The 13,977-nt window shown below is 34.9% G+C and overlaps 1 protein-coding gene across 1 annotated transcript in view; it reads left to right on the top strand.

Annotated features, from left to right (window-relative positions):
- Positions 1–13,977, top strand: part of CSTF3 (cleavage stimulation factor subunit 3) — a 71,266-nt gene that overhangs the window by 42,696 nt on the left and 14,593 nt on the right. The window contains exons 4-10 of the mRNA XM_054585947.1: positions 8,067–8,099; positions 8,498–8,595; positions 9,367–9,433; positions 9,514–9,548; positions 9,637–9,763; positions 11,609–11,686; positions 12,460–12,622. Of these exons, the coding sequence (XP_054441922.1) occupies positions 8,067–8,099; positions 8,498–8,595; positions 9,367–9,433; positions 9,514–9,548; positions 9,637–9,763; positions 11,609–11,686; positions 12,460–12,622 (601 nt within the window). The remainder of the gene's footprint in view (positions 1–8,066; positions 8,100–8,497; positions 8,596–9,366; positions 9,434–9,513; positions 9,549–9,636; positions 9,764–11,608; positions 11,687–12,459; positions 12,623–13,977) is intronic.

The following is a 13,977-nucleotide window of genomic DNA, read 5'->3' on the forward strand; positions in this document are numbered from 1 at the left end:
GATTTAGGAAGTTGGGAGTCATGAGCCAAGACCAGCCATTCATATGAAAAAGTTACAGTTAACAGTTTGGTGTGAGCCTGTAATTGTATGGGATGGAGTCTCAGGGATCACCAGGGCAGGGCAAACAGTGTTAGCCAGGTTGATTGGAGTCTCAGATATGGCACTCACCTGCCAGCTCTTGGCTCTGCAAGGGGAGGGCTCAGAAAGTGACCACCTTTCTGTGTGAGAGAAAGCTGTCCCTCAGCTCCCACCTTGATGCAAAATACACCAGTTCCTCACTGTATGCCTCTGGTGCCTTTCAAGCTGCTACCCTGGTGGTGCTGGAGCTCAGAGGGAGAGAGAGAGAGAGAGAGAGAGAGTGTGTGTGTGTGTGTGTGTGTGGGGGTGTGTGTGGGGTTCTTTAAGGGAAACTGCTTTAGGACTCCAGAATTTTCTTCCACTGACTCAGTCCCTGCTCTTTTTTGCAGTCAGATGTTATGGGAACTTATTTTCCTGGCACTGGAGCCCTGGGCTGGGGAGCCTAGTGTGCATCTGGGGACTCCTGGCTCCCAAGATCTCCATCCCAAATTTTTATTCACCACACATGGATGTGAGAGCAGCCAATTCTGTGTCTCCGTGCCTCCTACCAGTCTCTATGGTTGTGGTTTCTTTAATTCCGTAGTTGTCAGGCTTCCATTCAACCTGAGTTCTGACGGTTCTGAGTGATGATTGTTCTCTATTTTAGTTGTAATTTTGATGTGGTTGTGTGAGAAGGACAGCTGTGTTTATGTAAGACACCATCTTGACTGGAAGTTCACCTAAAAATATTTCTATATGAGTTATTTATAAACTAAATTTAATAAAAAATAAACTTTACTGTGCAATTACCATATTTTAATTTTTGTTCCCATGAAAAAATTACCTGTATTGTTTTTCCCTCTGTTACCTTTTTTCTCTCACTGTCTTGCCTCCCCCCAAAACCCAGGCCACTATTACTCAGCTAAGGGTGACAAGAATAGCTTCTTTGCTATTTCTCAGGTTATGTCTCTTGTCTCATCCCATGACACTGGAAGCCACTTCTCTATCTTCCCCACCTTCACACTCCCACTCTCCCACCCTATGATCAGCCATAGATTCTGTACTTTCACTATTGGGCAGCACTAAATTTTTGTGTGTATCAGGTTTAAACTCTGCTTGGCTTTTTATTTAGGCCCCCTGTAATGGACCACCACCAAAATTAGCCAGCCTGTTTTCCTAATACATATTCTTTCTGGTATGGATGTCTTCACTATTCCACAGAACACTTCAGTAACTATGTTATTTCATTAACTTAACACTTTTTTTCTCATTAATGGCCTGGATTTTATTTGCTCAGTAAAACTGTCTTCAGTAATAATTTTCATGGAACTCCTTTTCCTCTGAATATTACAAGATGTGGAACATACATAATAATTAAAAATTTAGCTCTCTGTTCTTTCCAATAATTTCATATTTCCAACTTGATTATAAGGTCTTTAATAAAATTCAGGTCCACATTCCCATATTCACCTCGTAAATCCAAAGCACACACTACAAATATTTTTTAGTTGGGTCAGAAAAGTGGGAGATTAATACCTAATTTCATTAGTACAAAGAATCAAAATGAATGTAAACTGAATCTAGAACTGTAGTTTTGCTTAGCAAATTTTAATTTGAATTATAACAAGACCACAACAGTGGTTTATATTTTCCACTGATAATTAACCAATAGTTCTACACATTTTAAGAGCCTCAAGGAATAAAATTTATGGAACATCAACAGGTTTTAGCAAATTTGTTAAATCTAAATCTGAGTATATGTAGGTATACAATTGTAACTACATTGAATAGGCAAATTATAAATTACAGAAATAATATAATATGGTGCGGGAAAAATTAGGAAGTACAGATAAAGATTTAACTATGAAGTTTGTTTCTTTACCTGACTCCCTCACTGAAATGTAACTCCATGAGTTGTAACAGTATAATCCACTACTGTATTTCTACTGCTAGTAAGAGCCTGCCACATAGGCACACAGTTTTTTGTTGAACAAAATGAATTGGTTTGCAGGCACTCCTTTCCTGATACCTTTACTTTAAAATTGAGACTAGGTGGTAGAAAGCATAATGTTCTGTATCCACTGTAGTAACTTAAAAATATCTTGGTAGATCTTAAAGTGCCAATCTTAAATTGATTTCCCCAATTCCTTAAAACTACTTATGTATTGTAATATTTCCAGAACTTACTTTTCAGGGCTTAAGGGATTAGAGAGCATCAGAAAAGAGTTGTGAAAAAGAGTAAATGAATGGACGATAAAGTTTGTGTTTAGGATGCCCTTTGCTTTCAGGTTTCAGGATTGGGGCTAAGCTTTTTCGATAATTAAGTGGAATAAGATAGCTTCTACGAATCAAACTCAATTTAAATTGGTAGTCTTAATAAATTCCACAAAAATGCATTTGCTATACTTAGAAAGGATGTGAGAAATAAATTAGGAATATGGGTTTGCAATTACTTATTTATCAGCATTTGTTGTAAGCAGCTGCTATGTAAACTCATTTGAGATGGGGCCTAGCCCAGCTGTGTCTGAAAACAAGCGTTATCTTGTTCCATGTGGTTATTATATGAAAATGTAAACAAGGTATATAGAGGCTTTCCTTTAGATTGTTTGGCTTGTTTACTTTCTTTTATAGAGTTACGTCATTTGGGTTCATTTGTCAAATGTTTTTGAATTATTTAAAATTGTACAGTTACTCCTAATGACTTACAATTGACAATTCTAAAAATAACTTTTTCAAAAAACTAATGTTATGTAATTTGCTTTTTTTTCCCCCCAAAGTAGAAGAAGAAATTTGATTTTGAGGAAATCAGCTAAAATGCTGTTGCCATGTAAAGGTTTCTCTTTTAAGAAAAAATGTTAGTTTTCTAGGCATTTACATCAACATTTTAAAAAATGTTTGATGAACTATAAAGCACATTCCTAATACTATTTAAGGAAAACTAATTTACTTTTTTAAGATTTTATTCATTTATTTTTAGAGAGAGGGGAAGGAAGAGAAAAGGAGAGGGAGAGAAATATTGATTGGTTGCCTCTTGGATGCGCCCCAGACTGGGGACTGTACTTGTAACCTAGGCATGTGTCCTGACCGGGAATCGAACCAGCAACCTTTCGCTTTGTGGGACAACACCCAACCAACAGCAATGCGTCAGGGCAAGGGAAAACTAATCTATTTTTGCACCATTTATACTGTAGCTTTTTTAGATCATATAAAAATGTTCCAGGTTAAGGCACACCTAATCTGAACTGGTAAAAAAAAATGGATGTTACCACAGTCAAATGTTTATTAGACATTTCTTCTGATAAGGTTTACATTTTGCAAAATTAAATAATCTGCTGTAAGTGATCATTAGTTTCTGTAATTTCCCAGAGGATAATTTTAGGTCTGAAAGTGTAATTACTTGTTCTGTTAATGCTTGGGATATAATTTGGAAGTTAACAAATAACTGGAATTAGGAAGTGTTTAAAAGTATCAGAAATAGGACCTGGCCAGTTAGCTCAGTTGTTTAGAGCATTGGTCCAAAGCACCAAGGTTGTGGGTTTGATCTCCAGTCAGGGCACATACTAGAATCAACCAATGAACGCATGAATGTGTGGAGCAGCAAGTCAATGTTTCTCCCTCTCTAAAGTCAATAAAATTAAAAAAACATAAGTATCTAATCTGCATTTATTCAGCATTACACTTATACTCTTCCCGAATAACCACTCATTTAATTTAATCAAATTGAAAGAATCTAGCCTTGATAATCTAATTATTTTTCTCCTTTAATAAAGTAAGAATAATTAGTATTTTGATAATTTGAAATATTTTATTCCTTTTCCTCAGAAGCAACTTTTCATAGCTTGGTAAAATTAAAATAACTCATCAAAAAAATAATATTGAACCCTGGCTGGTATGGCTCAGTGGATTGAGTGCCTGCCTGTGAACCAAAGGGTCGCTGGTTCAGTTCCGAGTCAGGGCACATGCCTGAGTTGTGGGCCAGGTCCCCAGTTGGGGTTGTGCGAGAGGCAGCCGCACTTTGATGTTTCCCTCTCCTTCTCTCTAAAAATAAAATCTTTAAAAAATAATAATATTGTGAGTGTTTGACAAATTTTTGACTAGCATAGATCTGTCAAAAGGATAAGTATTAAAAATTATCCTCAACCTTTTCTAGTAATGTTTTTTTAATTACTAAAGTAATATTAACCACATTATAGAAATTTTGAAGAGACAATCCCATCACACTATGACATACATTGTTCATATTTTGATATATTTCTAATCATTTTAAAAATCTTTGCATTAGACTAACTTGGGATTCCTGTTACAAAACAGAATCTACACTTACCTCAGATGATTGCACATTAATGTTTGAGAACCAGAAACAAAAATAAATTTTAAGATCCCCTGTCATTTGTAATTACATAACATTAGTTTTAATGGATACGAGCAAGCTTCAGTATTTTTTTTAAATTACTTGTATGTACATGAAGGGCTTTAAGTGCTGGCATTTTTGATTGGTTCATGATAGACTCGAGAATCTGTGATGTCAAAATGACATTTAAAGCAGTATCAAGAAATTAAAAAATTTTTCATTTACTGATTTTAGAAGAAGGGAGAAACATTGATTGGTTGTTCCACTTATTTAAACATTCGTTGGTTGATTTCTTGTAATTGCCCTGATTGGAGACCGAACCTATGACTATGGTGTGTGGGGACGACACTTGAACCAACTGAGCTACCTAGCCAGGGCTAAGAGTGGGTTTGTTTGTTTGTTTGTTTGTTTGTGTGTGTGTTTTTTTTTAATTTAAACGAGTCTTTGGATATCAAGTAGATCCCTATATAAAAATGTACATAACTGCCAAATATAAGAATATTTAACTCAGAGGTAAGATGTTTTTACATAAATACTAGTAAACAAGACCCAGAAAAGTAACTTTTTAAAGAAATATGGTGCAGTAGTAGGATGACCAAAGGAAGGGTGTTCACATGTTCTTTTACCAGTTTCACCAATAATGGAAGTTGAATATAACCTACACCATAACCTTTGTTTTTCTCTAATGGTGCCAATTTTAATAACATTAGTCTTTCTGGCTACTTGCTTTATATAGCTCTGTTTAGAGAAGATACAATGAAAGTTTATACTCCTTTGATTCATAATTTTGTTAATAGTATCATTTATGAGCACCTGGAATGTCTAGGTTGCATTTCTTTTCAATTTTTGGGAAGTCATTTGTAGTAGTTATTATCATTCCCATTTTACAAGTAGGAACACTGATGCTAGGAGAGATTCAGTAGCTGATACAAGGTGATCAAATTCTTATTTTATCACACTGCTTCTCCAAAGCAGGTTGATACTTTAAAAAATTGAACGATGGTTAAAAATAATGAGATTATACCTGCTATGACAATGCTGCCAGTGTAGGCTCTTATAAAGGGGCTGTCAAAGAATAAATATTGGTTGAATTAATGAATGACAGTCAGTGGCCATGTATTCAAGGTCAGAGACTCTTCCTGTATTAGCCAGAAGTGTATTTTCCACGTATGTATTGAACCAATACCGATAAAAGCAAATAATTGATGAGTCCAAGATGTAGGACCAATTCGTGTATGAAAGAAGTATAAAATTCTTTTGGTTTATATTTATTACACATACAGAGATGTAACTTTTACTGAAATGCATAAATGAAATCATAACTGATGTTGAATCTCTTCTTGCCTCTATTCCTCCCCCCACCCATAGAACTCTGCCCACAACTATATTAACAACTTTGTGTATTTTCCATATTATCTCCAATCCACATAAAATCATATGTAGACATACATGTATTGAAATAAGATTTATTTTTGATCCCGTTTTACAAAGATGGATTATATTATACACATTTTTATGTATTATTATTCAATAAAATCTTGTGGAAATTACCCTAAACTGTTACAGTCCTAATTCATTTCATATGGGTATATAATATTCCATGATGTGAATGCACCATAGTATATTAAACCACTTTTCTGTTGGTGAATATTTACTTTGTTAACTGTTTTTGTTGCTGGAAAGTTTGTAGTAAATAACTGTACAACACCTTTACATCCTGGTGCTTTTATTTCTATGGAGTATATCCCAGGAATGGAATTGCTTTATCAAAATTTGTGTATTTTTATTGTTTGAAGAACTTATACCAATGGCTTTCAATAAGGCCACAAAAATTCATACTTCCTTCACCAATGTGTGAAATCCCTTTTCTTCATATTGCTTCAGCAGTGCTAATACTGTTTTAAGCTTTTACCATTCTGATTGGTATAAAGTATTTCTTTTTTCCCATTTTGTAATTTTGTATGTGTTGCCTTATTGTTTTTAAACATTTTCATTTTTTCTTCTGGGAATCACCTATTCATATTCTTTGCCAGTTTTCCCTGTAAGTAGTTTTGATTTTTCTAACCTATTACAGGCACTGTATATAATCTATCATGGCATTTGGAAGCTGGTGACTTGGCTTCACTCCCACTCCCAACTTAATTTACCTCTACTGAGCCAAGCAGCTGGATGCAAGGAAACCTCAGGTTTTATAGCTGGTGGAGAGCCTAAGGCAAGGTGTAAGAAACGAACCTGTAGACACACTCGGAACCCCTTGACTGCCTTTCTGCCCCAGAGGAATGTGGACATCAGGCAGGCTGAGTCCTCCCTACTCTTGAGCAAAGATTTCTTCGTAGTTTTTTGTCAGAGGTTTACTAACAGCCTGTTTGCTGTATACACTTGCTACATAGCTGTCCCAGTAGGAGAAGAAGCAAATCACTACTCTTAAGACTGCCAACACAGCTTCATTAAATAGACAACAAAATAACTGCACAGTTAGTGATCCAGCACCTGTCGGGATAGGCTCCCAACAAGGTAGAGCTGCTGCAGGAGAGAGACACTAACTTGAATAAAATAATGAATGCAGTGAGAATGAGAGAAAAGTATTAAAACTCTGGAGCCAAAAACATTTTTGAACCAACTACAGCAACAGGTCAAAGGAAGGAGGATGGTTACTTGGAGACTTAAATTAGTGGCCTGGAGGATCAAATGGAACAAATGTTTTTAAACCAAGAGCAAAAAATCCAAGAAAGGGTAAAAATAATAGATTTCGAGGATAGAATAAGGAGACTTAATGTGTATAATAGTTCTAAAAGGAAAAAGAACAAATGGGGAAAAGACAGTAATTTTAAAAAGTTGTCAAGCCCAAAGACTGTCCTCAGAGTTCTCACCTGCAGCAACTTAAGAAAACTGGAAAAATTTATATATACTACTGAGAGAAAAGGACCACAAGCCAAGATTTCTCTAACCAAATTATTTATCAGGGTGAAACAAAGACATATCACCATTGAGCAACTAATCCTATTTGCCCTCTGATGAAAATAGAAAAGAAATGTAGTATTTAACCTTGGTCTTTGCACACACAATTCTTCCTGCTGGGACTAACTCTTCCCCTTCTTTACCAGTGTAATACATCATCCTTAACATCTTAACTTTTTCCAGAAAATCTTTTGCAGCTCTCCACATCTGAGTTTTATTTTCCTCCTGAATGTTCTCATGGCACCCTGTATTTCCCCATCTTGGCACTTATTTTCCCCATAAAATTGTAAGCTCTATGAGAACATGGATGGACTAAGCATGTTGTATTCACTGGTACCCCCAGGGCCTAGACTACAGCAGTTTGCCTGAGCAACTAAAAAATTTATGTGTAGTAAAAATTAGCAAATTTTCTTCTGTCCTACTATGGCTTGCATATCTATTCATCTTGTTGACTATTTTACAAAATTTTAAATTCAGAAAATTTCAACATTGCATGAAAATCTATTCATAGGATCATTTACATAAGGCATATTTACAATGCATATATCTGTGTTGGGTTCAAACATCTATTTGTTTTTGAAAGGTAAAATTAATAGGAAAGTATAGAGATGGATTTGCAGGATTAATTTGAAAAATGAGAGGTAATCTTAATACTCTATAAAGAATGATATTAATCAGATATTTTTCTCTTTCTCTTCAGATTAAGGCTAAAAATTATGACAAGGTTGAAAAGGTGAGTTCTATTAAATATACTTTGACTTTTATGTTGAGGTCTGAGACTTAACCATATATATGACAAACATAGTAAAATGTTAACAGTTAAATCTAGGTAGTGATTATATAGGAGTTCATTGTACTTACTCAACTTTTCTTTATGCTTTAAAATGTTAGTAATAAAAATTTGGAAAAGGAAAAGAAAGGGATTATATTTTACTGACTAAAATAATGAAAATGCTTGGGTTATCTAAAAATAGGAAATAGGAAGGGAATTATTATTTGCCATTTGTTTGTAAGAAGATAAGTACATGAAAGGAGCTGAGTTTTTTGTGTTTTTTTTTTAAATATTCCATTTCACCCACATACCTGTGAAAATTAACCATGGATTCTGATATTATTTTTTTGTATTTATAGCTATTTCAGAGATGCCTTATGAAGGTTTTGCACATTGATTTATGGAAGTGTTATCTTTCATATGTCCGAGAAACCAAGGGCAAACTACCAAGTTACAAGTAAGTTAAGTCAGGATCTTCAGAATGCAAGTGATCCCCAGGCACAGAGTCAGTCCCACAGTAACTCACAGTTTCTCTTAACTCCAGGGAAAGAGACAGGCTTGTTTTCAAACTTAATAAAAAGAATCTTATTACTTGTCATGGCACCACTCATGGCAGGTTACAATGCAATGTGCTACTTACATATTCCAAGGCATTTTTGACAATTCTATCGTAGTTTATTTTCCCTGCTCTGATTTTAAACCACCCATCTCTCTTCACTGAATCTAAGTAATGGGTCTTTCCCAAATGCTATTTTTATATATAACACACAGGCAAATTATGTGTATGACTAGAATTCTATCTTCTTTTCCTCATTTACCTTTTATTGTCTTATACTGCTAAGCAAATACATTTATCTCTAAATTTTACTTTGGAGCTAATAGATCTTCAGATGTAATTTACCTGCTTACAAAAGATATTTCCACATTTTAATCTGCTATATTCAAGATTAGGCAGTTTAAAAGATATAAAAATTAGTAAAACCTGGGCCTCATTGTTGATAGGCTCACAAACAGTAGGTAAAGGAAACAAAGTTAAATTAATGACATTAGTAAGCTAAACAAAAGAACCTCATGTACTTCTAAAGATGCCTTTACATTTTCGTTTATATATACAAAAGGTTCAAGTGCTGTTCTGATCATATGATCAGAAGTTATGATTGTGTTTTAGTTGTAGATACACTTTAATAAACACAATTTTTGAAAAACATGTTTTTCACATGTATTTCAGAGAAAAAATGGCTCAAGCATATGACTTTGCACTGGATAAAATTGGGATGGAAATTATGTCTTACCAGGTAGAGTTAACATTTTTTTAATATATACACTGAATAAATTTGAAAATATGAAAAAAGTAACATTTTATTTTCTTTCTTAGATTTGGGTGGATTACATCAATTTCTTAAAAGGCGTGTAAGTATCTTTATAGTTTTTTTTTTTTCCAGTGTGCACCATTGATTTAGCTATAGTATAATTGATGGCTGTTTTTATCCAACACCAGGGAAGCTGTTGGATCTTATGCAGAAAATCAGAGAATAACAGCTGTCCGAAGGGTTTATCAACGAGGTTGTGTTAATCCAATGATCAACATTGAACAACTCTGGAGAGACTATAACAAGTATGAAGAGGTAAATTAGGCCAGGGAAGTTATTATAATCAAGCCAGTTTAATTTTTGTGCATGGTGGATTTGTGGATTTTAGACTTTCTGGTATTAGGTACCAGGATATCAGTGCTACACATGTCTGTTTTTATGTTGATTGTAATGAAAGAACCACTCCTAATGTTTTTGCAGGGTTTTGAGAGTCTCATATTATTGTTGAGTTACTTTTAGAGGATATTCTGGAAAATTTAAAATTTTAACAAAAAAATTTTTATTCAGTGCTAAACTATACCCACACAATCATACACATACATTGCCATAGATCTCTTATCATTGAAATGGTATTTTTTTCAGAATTGTTTTAACAGCCCTGGCTGGGTGGCTCCATTGGTTAGAGCGTTGTCCTGTATATCAATAGGTTATAGGTTTGATTCCCTGTCAGGGCACGTACCTGGGTTGCAGGGTTTTATCCCCAGGTCAAGTTGCATACAGGGAGGCAGCCAATCGATGTTTCTTTCTTGCATTGATGTTTCTCTCTGTCTCTTTCCCTTTGTCTCTCTCCAAGAGCAATAAGAAAACGTATCCCTGGGTGAGGTTTAAAAAAATAAAAAAGGATTTTTTTCCAATAGTAATGATTAGTTGCAATGCACTTCTTTCACCTAGTTACAGATATGATTGTTGGCTTGAGCCTGTAAGATATGGAGCTGCAAAAAAAAAGATATGGAGCTGCAAGCCAAGATTTTCGGCTGATTGCCATGTCCTTTAACCATCAGAGCTTAGAAGTAAATGTGCATGTCAAGTAAGCTTCATCATTTAAAGAAAGTTCCTCATAAGCCCTGCTGGGTGGCTTAGTTGGTCAGAGCATCATCCCATTACCCATCAAGGTTACAGCTTTGATTCCTGGTCAGGGCACGTAAGAATCAATCAATAAATGCATCAACAAGTGGAACAACAAATTAATGTTTCTCTTTTCCCCCCTCACTCCCCACTTTCTAAAATCAGTTTCTTTAAAAAACAATCTTTGTATGTTGTGTGATTTGGAAGAACTATGTAGAGTATTGAAATCATTTTCTCATAGGTATGAGCAGTGGTTCTCAAACTCTTTGATTTTGGGACTTTAAAAATTATTAAAGATAACAAAGAACTTTTAATTTTAATATGGATGTTATATGTCAAGTGTAGCATATTGAAGTTTAAACTGAGAGGTTTTAAATACTTTTTTAATCATTTAAATTTTACAATCAGTTCTTTACATTTTAACATAAGTAGCATCAAACTGTATTTTCCAGAACAAGAAAAAATTTGATGAAAAGAATGGCATTGTTTTGTATTTTTGCAAGTTTCCTTAATATCTAGATTAAAGAAGAGAGCTATATTTTCTTATCAGCTTCTAAATTCAGTCTATTATGGTATTGAATGACATGTAGCCTCTGAAAAACTCCACTGTATATTAATAATACAGGCAAATAATGTCTTAGTATTATAAGAAAATCATTTTGTTCTCATGGACCCCACCGACACGGTCTTGGGAATCAGGAATCCTCTGTCTACTTTTTGAGAGTTGCTAGACATGAATAATAATGTTTATATCTACCTCCTACTTCTGCATTTATTTTATTTTATTTTATTTTATTTTTTTTTCCCCCTTGCATGGCATGGCTGTTCACCTGCATGAATCTGTACATCATTCTTTATTGTTGATGTCAGAATTCTATGGGAAATAACAGATTTTTTTCAAAATCATTCCCTAGCTTTAGAAATTCCTGATATACGGAAATTTTATTGCCAGTCCAGTAAATGAATATGTTGGCTATTGTGCTAATATTAAAATATAGTTAATTTAAAACTGTGTTTTCCTTTGTTTTTTCTTAGGGTATCAATATTCATTTAGCTAAAAAAATGATTGAAGATCGGAGTAGAGATTACATGAATGCTAGGCGTGTAGCAAAGGTACGACATTCTTCTGTCAGGCCACTCATTTTAATGATTGTTAAATGTATGTTGTTTTCACAAGAACTTTTCCTGTCTAGTATTACTCTTAATATTTCCTGTCATTAGCAGTCTTAATGACAATTGCATTGTCTGAGCCGATTAATATATTTGAAATGAAATACCTCCTTACAGACATGTTAAAGGCAAAATAGAATAAATCAAGTTTGGAAGAAATTTTTCAAATATGGAAACAGATCATAGAGACAAGTTTCCAACTAGAATTGGTGAAGTTCTTATCCTTCCCTCCTGTTTGCTCACACACATCTGAATACTGTACCACTCTGTTGTCCGATAATAGCTCTTAGGGACAGTCTTTTATCTTGTGAGCATACCTTTTCATTAATTGACACCGTGAGAAGTTAGGGAAAATAGCCTAGTAATACAAACTACTGAAATTTAAAAAGATAGATAGTTTCTCCAAAGATGGGCAGTAATGATGCCACCAGATCATCAGTCATATTGATCTGTCCTGGACAATGACCTCTCCTAGATTACCTGTAGAGAGGATGCAGGGGTGTTCCCTTCACCTAGTCCTGATAACCTGTTCTTGGGGAAGTAATTCTCTGTGATCTTTCTCCCTGCTCTTAAATAGTTTTTAGATTATATTAACAAAGTTCCATTTGGAAGAAATAACATTTTAGCAGAGTATTCCAAACTAACTTACCAACTCCTGTATATCTGTGTATGTGAGTTGTTCCGATTCTCATCACAGAATGCTGTTTGTTGTCTAGGAATATGAGACAGTAATGAAAGGTTTGGACCGCAATGCTCCCTCAGTGCCTCCTCAGAATACTCCTCAAGAAGCTCAGCAGGTAGATATGTGGAAGAAATACATACAGTGGGAAAAGAGTAACCCTCTTCGTACAGAAGATCAGACCCTTATAACAAAAAGAGGTAAATAAGATTAAACCGCCTGGGACTCCAGTTACATATATGGTAGGGCATTTGATATTACCCCATAGGTTACTGAGGTCGTTTTTTACCCTGTTTTTTCTTTTTCTCTTAACGGTCGTCAGATTCAGTAATTTTTATAGATCTGTCTCCATGTTCACTGAGCTTAGTTTTATCATATCCAATTTACTGCTTGCCCATCTAGTGAATTCTTCACTTCAGTTATTTTACATGTTTTATAAGTTTCCATTCTAGAAATTTTTGTATTTTTTTATAGTTCCTATTTGATAGTTTCCTTTTCTCCATTACAATTCTGTATTCATTACCGTCTTTTTCCTTATATTCTTGAACATATTTATAACAGTAGTTACAAAATCTTTGCTAATTTCAACATCTGGACCATCATGGTGTTGGTTTCCTTTCTCTTGACTATGGGTCACATTTTCTTTTGGACTTTGTACCAATGTACAAATGAAACTCTGCAAAGCTGGATTTTGTTATCTTCCTCTGAAGAATGCTGAGCTTTATTTTAACAGGGAATTAAATGACTGGCAGATCACCAGGATCTTACGGTGGGTCAGTTTTACACTGTTAAGATAGATCTGTTCTAGTTGTGCCCTTAATCTCAGGGTCAATCTCTTAGTTCTGGGACATGGTCTTTACTCCTAAGACATAATGGAAAGTACAAGGTGTTGACCCAGACCATCTAACTTGATAGGACTCAAATTCCATACTTGGTCTCCATTACAGTGGGCAGCTGCTGAGATACCTGTTCAGCTCTTTCAACCTTCCGGCTTTGCTTTCTGCTTGGGCTCTTTGTATTGATTCCTGTGTGTGTATATTTTGAGGGTCAGCTAAGGATTTGAGGGCATGTATGCCCCAATTTTCAGGCTCCACCATCTGTGATTGTCTCTTTTGGGGAATTTCCCCCCCTAGTTTTCAGCTGCACTCATAGCCCAGAACTCAGTGGTACTTATCCCAAGCCAGTAAAACATCAGCCTTTGACTTGAGTCCTAGCTGTCCCCGAGCTGACACACAAGGGTATGCCCTTGAGGATCAAAGCCATATTAAATATGGATTTTACCCAGTGTGGTTCTGATTTTTTACTATCTCAGTCTTCTCTGGTTTCTGTTGTTTTGGCCATTCTCCGGTGCCTTTAAATAGTTGGTTTTGTATTTTCAGTTTATGAATTTTACTTTCAGGAGAGTCAATCCAATACAAACTTCTCTGCCACTGCCTGAACTAGAATTTGGAACTTCCAAAAATTCCTCAATCTTGCCTTGTTCTTTCACCCTTATGCCTTCGAAATACTGGTTTTTGGTTTTGTTTGTTTTGTTTTGTTTTTGTTTACAGCGTTT

Source organism: Pteronotus mesoamericanus, unplaced genomic scaffold, assembly GCF_021234165.1.
Source record: "Pteronotus mesoamericanus isolate MK-2021 breed Mesoamerican mustached bat unplaced genomic scaffold, CSHL_Meso_final contig_90, whole genome shotgun sequence".
In the NCBI taxonomy this organism is placed as follows: Eukaryota; Metazoa; Chordata; class Mammalia; order Chiroptera; family Mormoopidae; genus Pteronotus; species Pteronotus mesoamericanus.